At 33.6% G+C, this 8,251-nt stretch overlaps 1 protein-coding gene across 6 annotated transcripts in view; it reads right to left on the reverse strand.

Annotated features, from left to right (window-relative positions):
- Positions 1-8,251, reverse strand: part of LOC106868291 (voltage-dependent calcium channel subunit alpha-2/delta-2) — a 207,694-nt gene that overhangs the window by 151,436 nt on the left and 48,007 nt on the right. For all 6 annotated transcript variants that reach the window (XM_052969102.1, XM_052969096.1, XM_052969095.1 and 3 more), the window contains exon 3: positions 186-305. In XM_052969102.1, coding sequence (XP_052825062.1) covers positions 186-305 — 120 coding nt within the window. The remainder of the gene's footprint in view (positions 1-185; positions 306-8,251) is intronic.

Consider the following 8,251-nt stretch of genomic DNA (forward strand, 5'->3'; position numbering starts at 1 on the left):
ATACATATACACACACACATATATACACACACACACATATACACACACACACACACACACACACACACACACACACATATATATATAAATATTGCCATAACCATTCAGTGATATGTCATAAAATTTCTCAAAGGATTAGGCATTGTTAATAAAATGTTTTAAAATTTTATAATGCACAAACTTACTTTTAGAGCCTCTTTGCTTTTTTCCAACATTTCAGTTAAACTAGTTGAAATTTCTTTTACAATATCTTCTGTTTTCAATGGATCAAAATGTGTTGCTTGTGGATTGTATTTGTTGTAGTGCTGAAAAGAATATGCAAATTATAAAAATCAATAAAATTCAGTTATCTTGTTAAAAATTGTAATTATATTAAATTTAAAAACAATTTTCAATTCATATATAAATGATTCTTGGCTCAAAAGGTCTGATTTAAATAATAATAAAAAAAAAGATATTGGAATAAAAATTATCCTGTTATTATAGCAGTTTGGCAACTGTCTTCCTTAGTTGATTGAAAATTTGAGTGAAATTAGTCAGAAACAGTTCAAAAGCTGACTGGATGGTCTGTGGTTGGCAGTTTTAATCTGTCAGATGATTTTACATCACCTCCTGGACTTAGATACCTTTAGCAGATTCCACTTTTTTACAAAGCATGCAGATGAGATCTCCTTTGATCTGATGATAAACCAAGATTGTAGTTTATGGGGGGTTTTTTTCACCTTTTTTTTCTTTATCAGTCATAGAGGCCCTGTAAATAAGTCATGGGTAGCTGTCTTCCTTCCAGATTAAATCATATATAAACAACTATACGAAACTTCACCCTGCACAATGAATGCAATTTCTAAATATGAAAATCATGGTATCTGAGATGATCTGCTTAGAAAGTAATCCTGTCAGATTTCATTGTCCTACAATATCATTTGCTCATCCTTAGTTTCAAAATGAGTTTTCAGTTGCAACCAATACTGTGAAGGACATGTTTGCAAAAGATCAAATGGTGGAAGATGAGAGCAATAAGGTTGACAGTTAGTTTGTCTCTATGTTCAGTCGAAGTCAACCCATAGTCTATGTGGAACAGCATTGCTGACCAGATTTGAAGCAATGCTGCAAAGATGCTAGAAAAGGTGAAGCTTGGATAGCAATTCATCAACAAAGAAATATGCTATAATGAGACAATTCCCCTATCAAGAAACAAGATCAGGCATAAAACCTGGATACAACTGTGCTGTGATTATTTAGGTTGTAAATCATTTAAACCAGAGGCAAAATGTGCAGTAGTTACAACAAAATTTCAGTATTACTCTGATCTTAAGAATCAGTCTAAACAGATAGCCATGCCAGCAGAGCAAGATCTACTAAGTGGCCAATGCATGCCACTGATCAACTCAAGTCATATGCCAGATCATCACTGTGAAGAGAACCAACCATTGGTCTCTGTGTGGTTCATCCATCATTCTAAACCATCGGAGTTAACATTTCTCAATGATAAATGATGAGTCTCCATCTACTGATCCCAATATTTAGTCTAGTCCATTAAACAATGGATCAGAAGTTGATGAACAATCAGACAGATAAAAAATGGAAAATTTACAACCGAGATGGTAACCCTGCCAAGGTACGAAAACTGCTTGGACATCATGGAGAAAACATTTTTGTGACTATTCATCAAGTTCAACATAGGTGATATACTACAATGAACTAGAATGACTAATTTATCCCTGCTGATCTGTAATAGTAAGGATGATGTCAGTACATGCAGCAATTAGTACCCAATCTAGTTGTGTTATTCCATGAAGAAGCTAATGCATCCTCAGGATGGAGAACAAGTTTGTCTTCTTGACTGGAGGTGATTAACTGGGTTCCCCAAATACTCATTTCGCATACACTCAAGTTTCATAACATCTTGGAAGTTTATGTGAGATAGGTCAAATTTCTGCATCAAGACACATGTGGATTGCACTTTTCCATATAAGTAGGAATCCTCAGTGACTGTTCATAATATGTATGGATATGGCTGCTGCTGATATTCAGGCATCTTTCTTGTGAAAGCTCCTGTATGACAGAATGCCAAGATCTACAGCTTCAAGTTTAGCAATGGAAGATACAGCTGGATGATAATAGGATGTGCCTAAAAATTTTGAAGACCAAGTTTATGAAAGTAACCCTCAGATGGACAGCAGTGTTAATGACCAAAATATCTAATTCAACCACTTGTGTTCCAACATACAATTCAATGAGGATACTCTCAGAGATCTCTGAATGCATCTTAATGCACTATGGTTTGAGTGGAGACAAATGTCTTATCCTTTATGATCAGAAAATATTAATGATCTTTTTGTATGTCATTGCATGTCATAGAAATTTGATACTTCATTGAACACTGGAGCTAACTAGACATAATTGTCATAAACAATTATGTGCAGACAGTCAAAAGTGACACTCATCCTATAAGACTATATGGGCATGTGGTATGCAGTGATGAATAATCAGTAGGCCAAGATAGACTTAAGAAGCAGTCCAAATGGATGATGACCATGCAAACAGTCTAAGAAATAATAATAACAAGATCATTGAGAGAAATTGGGGGACAGGTCAGCTTTATAATTGTGGATTCCCTTGATTAAGACATGTGGAGGAAGACACGCATAATAAAGGCCCACATTTGATGGGTAATGCAGAGGATTTGATATATGAAGATAAAAGAAAAATGGAAGCAAGCCCACCTATAGCTGACAAATTAAGAACTTCAAAATGTAAAGAAATATGGACAGAAAAAGAAAAAAAAAAAGCTTCAGAAACTCAAATTCTATGATACCTGTATTCATTTTCAGTTATTGTCCTTCGTTTCAACAAATGTTTTCATATTTGTTAAGCTACATATCCTTTATCTTTTACTTGTTTCAGTCATTAGACTGCAGCTATGCTGGGTACTGCCCTGAAAAGTTTAGTCGAACAAATCAATGCCTGTACTTTTTTTTAAAGTCTGGTGCTTATTCTATTGGTCTCTTTTTTCTGAACCACTAAGTTATGCAGGAGTAAAGAAATCAACACCAATTGTCAAGTGGTTGTGGCTGAAGAAGGGGCAACACAAAGACACAGACACACACACACACACACACACATATATATATATATATACACACACACACACATACTATAGGCTTCTTTCAGTTTCTGACTATCAGATCCATTCACAAGGTTTTGGTTGGACCAAGGCTACAGTAGAAGGTGCTTGCCTGAAGTGCTACACAGTGGGACTAAACCCAGAACTATGTGGTTGGGAAGCAAACTTCTTACCACACAGCCATATAGATAGATTATTTACATAATTTTAAATAGACACATACAAAAAGATTTTTGAATGCCAATGACAAACCCACTGCATGAAGATAAAATATAAAACCAGAAATATTGGTTTCAAATTTTGGCTCAAGGCCAGCAATTTTAGGGAAGTGGGTAAGTCAGTTACATCAATCCTAGTGCTTGACTAGCACACTTATTTTATTGACCCTGAAAGGATGAAAGGCAAAGTCAACCTTGGCAGAATTTGAACTCAGAAAATTTAAAATCAGGAAAAATGCTGCTAAGCATTTTTTCCTGTGCAGTAACAATTCTGCTAGCTTGCTGGCTTGTAAACAATAAATATTGAATTTAAACTAGTATTTTCTCTACATTTTCTTCTATACCATTTTTTCTTATTGTGTTGTCTATAACTCAAGCAGTAGTTTTTCATGTGCATCCCTACATTCATCAGCTATCTGCAATATTGTATCTTGCAGAAGTTGGGACACTTGTCTTATTGTTTTTTGATGTTACTTTAATGTTACTGTTTTTTATTGTGAAAACTCTTTATAGTATTAAATGGTGATTACATAGTACATGTTTTATATGAGTTGTATGACTATATTGAAAGTATCTTGTGTAGAATGTGAGCTACATCTAGTGGCAAGTCATAGAATTGGAATCATTGAGTCAGAAGCAATTAATGAACTATTTGGTGTCAGAAGCAATTACTGAATTGTAGGAGTCAGAATTAGTAAAAATGCTGACTCTACTAAAAGGAAATGGTAATTATAACGCATTCAAATTTCTAATTTCACAGATATTAAATTAACTACTTTCTGCACTGAAAACACTCAAATCAGATTTAAGAATTACTTTGAAGGAGGTTCTGGTAGAAGCAATTATAAAAACAAAAGTTAGTAAATTTTAGATTTGTATTTTTTATTTAACCCTTATTCTGTATAACATTTAAAAAAATTTTCTGGGAATAAACTTTTTAATATTTTACAGTATAATTTTTCTGTTCAATTAACTCTTACAAGTTAAATTCAATTAAATTTCATATTTCAGCAATGATTTAATCATGAAAAGTAAAGGTTATGTATCTAATTGAGGTCATTTCTTTTAAAACTGTCATTTGTAAAGCTCCTTTAGTTGTTGAATCTTTTTGATTTTGATGGTCTTCACAATTTTGAATTTGTAAACAGTCATTCCTAATTTTTGATGTGAACATCTAGCCAGCTGGATTAAAAAATTCATTATATGCAACATTTCGGCATTATACTTAATATAAATACGTCTTGAAAAGCAAATTTACTGCATTATTCATCCAGAGATAATATATCATATGAACGTGTTTAAAAATATATGTTGGAGGCAGAGAAAAATCATCCTAGCAGTGGCTGGTGAGAATGCTAGATGCATTTTTGTCTCCTTTGGGCATTGTCAGTAGCATGTACTCAGTCAACCACACGCTTCCATCGTATTGTTGTTTTAAAACATAGCATATCCATAAGGAATATGACAACTGGTTACAAAAAACTGAGTAACAGTTTATGAAGTCTTTCCAGCTTCAATAAAACGATAGATATAGACACACACACACACGCGCGCACGAGAAAATAATGGAAACACCTAGTATCATAGCATCATAATTTTGAAATATCTATAGAACCACCAAAAGCTTGTTTATTTTTATGCTTTTTGATTTATTATTAGTGTTGCTTAATATTCTGTTGTGTCTGGAGAGAGTAATTCTCTTTTAGTACCTTATAATTTAACACATTCACCAGTAAAATTTCCACTTCTTTTTTATTTTTCTAAAATTATCGTTGCGTCTTGCTGCTGTTTCTTTTCAGACATCATCAGAAAGAGGTAATTAAAATTCATTAAAATGACAGATCTATCAGACTTTCAAAGAGGTCAAATTGTTGGTGCTCATATGGCAAGTGCTAGCATAATATAAACTGCCAAAATGTTTGGTGTATCAAGAAGTACTGTCTCAAAAGTAATGACAGCCTTTGAGAAAGAGGGAAAAAACAACCTCATCGAAACAAAACTCTGGAAGAAAATCAAAACTTTCAGATAGGAACTGTGATGACAAAGCAATCTTCCTTAAAGGTCATTTACATGATATACAAGTTGTGATGTTGATCAGCTGATGAGACACAGACTATGAAGATAATCTATGTATCTAGACTAGCTTGAATTAGCTGGGGAAAACAGATTTTTTTTTTTTTTTTGTGTTGAGTAAATTTAATGAAGAGAGTTCAAATGTCAAAGAAGGCAATGCCATAATGATACATCAAGTTAATTAACCCTTTAGTTACTATATTTCTCTTGTAATGCACTGTCTATGCTTCAATTAAATTTTAAAATAAGGAAAAATCTAGTAAAATAACTATATTATTAACCTTTTGGTCACCATATTTCTGTTGAAATTCTCTATCTTTGTTTTAATTAATTTCAAAAACGGTGAAGAATTTTGTAAAATAACTTTGCCATTATAAAACTGGTATTTAAGGCAGCGAGCTGGTAGAATTGTTAGCATGCCAGGCAAAATGCTTAGCAGTATTTCACCCATCGCTACATTCTGAGTTCAAATTCCTCCAAGGTCAGCTCTGCCTTTCATCCTTTCGGATTGATAAATTCAGTACCAGTAAAACACTGGGGTCAATGTAATTGACTACTCTCCTCCCCTCAAATTGGCTGCCCTTGAGGCAAAATTTGGAACTTCAATTGATATGGAATTTTGATGGAAGATTTTGATTTGTTGCCACACTTTCGCCACACTTTGTTGCCAAACTTTAGCTGAAATGCACTTCATAAGGTTCAATTAATTTTAAAAACAATAAAGAATTTGTTGAAATAACTTCGCTGTTATCAAGCTGGTGTTTGGAAAAGCATTTTAGCAGAAGGTTTTAATTCAGACCATTTTAAGACAAAGGTTCTCAACTGGGGCCATGTGATCCCTGGAGGTCCATATAAGATTTCTGAGCATCCATGCAAGCAAAATAGTAAATTGGGGATCCATAGTAATATTCTAAAGGTGCGTGAAGAATTTTGCTTTAGATATATTTATTGCAAAAAACAGCCTGGTTTCTTTCTCTAATGTTTTACGTAGTTCAGCCTACACAAGTGAATAAGTGGAAAACAAATTAGGAATTTTGAAAGAAATATCTATAAAACTAGTTTTTAAACACTGAATAGCTGTGGGGGTCCATGAGAGAAAATAGTAATCAAAAGAGTCCATAGATAAAACATAGTTGAGAAAAACTGGTTTAAAACATGAAGCATGCAGTCTAAAATCAAAGACAATTTCTGGCTGTTTGGTATGGAAAGACATGCCAAGCTAAGTAAAAGTATGTTTGACCTTGCATGCAGGGTTGTCCCCTGTATATCTCTCCAGATGAGCATCCCTAATCTTGTGAGCTTGTAGGTACTGGTGCCATGTAAAAAAACACCCATACTGGTGCCACATAAATGTACCTGTGCTGGTGCTGCATAAAAAACACCCAGGCATCCGGCTGTGGAAACCATGCCAAAACAGACAAGGAGCCTTGTCAAACCATTCAGCTCATGCCAGCATAGAAAACGGACATTAAATGATGATGATGATGATGATGATGATGATGATGATGAATATATTTATAAATATATACACACACACACATACACATGTATATATATTAAGTGTATAATTAATTTATGGAATGAAGTTCTATAAATCCAATCATATTTGTCAAAAATGGAGGAGGTAAGATGTAAAAAAGTTGTAAGAAGTTTGTTATAATATCCTAACTTATATATATATATATATATATGTATTAATTCCAAGAAAATTAGAGGTTGTGAATCCAACCAACTGAGGGATAATATCTATCCAATATACTGCTGGTATAATACCCAATTATTAATACACAAGTGTTTTTTCATTGCATGGTAATCACATTACCAAGTGTAATAAATGGGTGAGAGTAAAGAGTTATTTTACCATTAATTTATAGAGCAATAAGAAAATGGAGGGGATCAATAGGTGGTATTCATCAACTTTTAGGCATTATATTATGTTAATTTATTTATTTATTTACTAAAAGGACAATTGTAACAATATACATATATAATGACAAAGGTGGCTAGATGCAATAAAGCCAAAAAGGAAAAGTTCAATTATCACTAATATCTGTACATATATATGTGTAAATATATGCATTTATACATATCCATAAATATGTCTACATATACACACCCATACATACGTATATATATATATATATATATATATATATATATATATATATATGTGTGTGTTTGCATGCAAATAGGTATCCTTACACACACATGCATATATATACATACACACACACACACATACATACATACATATTCACACATACATATATTGTTCAAAACAGTTTCATTTGGATTCCGTTTCGAACAATGCATGTAACTCCCAATAAATGTGTCGAGTGCCCTTTCTTTTATTTGTCTACTCACTCATCATGTAAAAAGCACCTACTACACTCTCAGAGTGGTTGGCATTAGGAAGAGCATCCAGCTGTAGAAACATTTCCAGATCAGATTGAAGCCTTGGTGCAGCTGTTGGCTCTCTGGACTTCAGTCAGACCATCCAACCCATGCCAGCATAGAAAACGGGAGTTAAACGATGATGATGATGATCACAAAAGTACAGCTCCCAAAATTACTGCAGAGCTTAATGACCACTTTGAGAACCCAGTTTCCACAAAAACTGTTCACTGGGAGCTGCACAAATCCAGATTTCATGAGGAAGCAAGTGGGAGATGTTATGCAATCCGAAAACCACTACCTTCAAAAAATAAAAAAAGGGTTGCAAAGCATTTAGACAGGAGTAAAAACCTACAGAATTAGTCCCTAAAGCAGTGGAAGAATGTTATTTTCTCAGACAAGTCAGTCATCCTTTCCCTTATTTCCGAGCACTCGCTGA

The sequence above is a fragment of the Octopus bimaculoides genome, chromosome 1, assembly GCF_001194135.2.
Source record: "Octopus bimaculoides isolate UCB-OBI-ISO-001 chromosome 1, ASM119413v2, whole genome shotgun sequence".
Classification (NCBI taxonomy): Eukaryota; Metazoa; Mollusca; class Cephalopoda; order Octopoda; family Octopodidae; genus Octopus; species Octopus bimaculoides.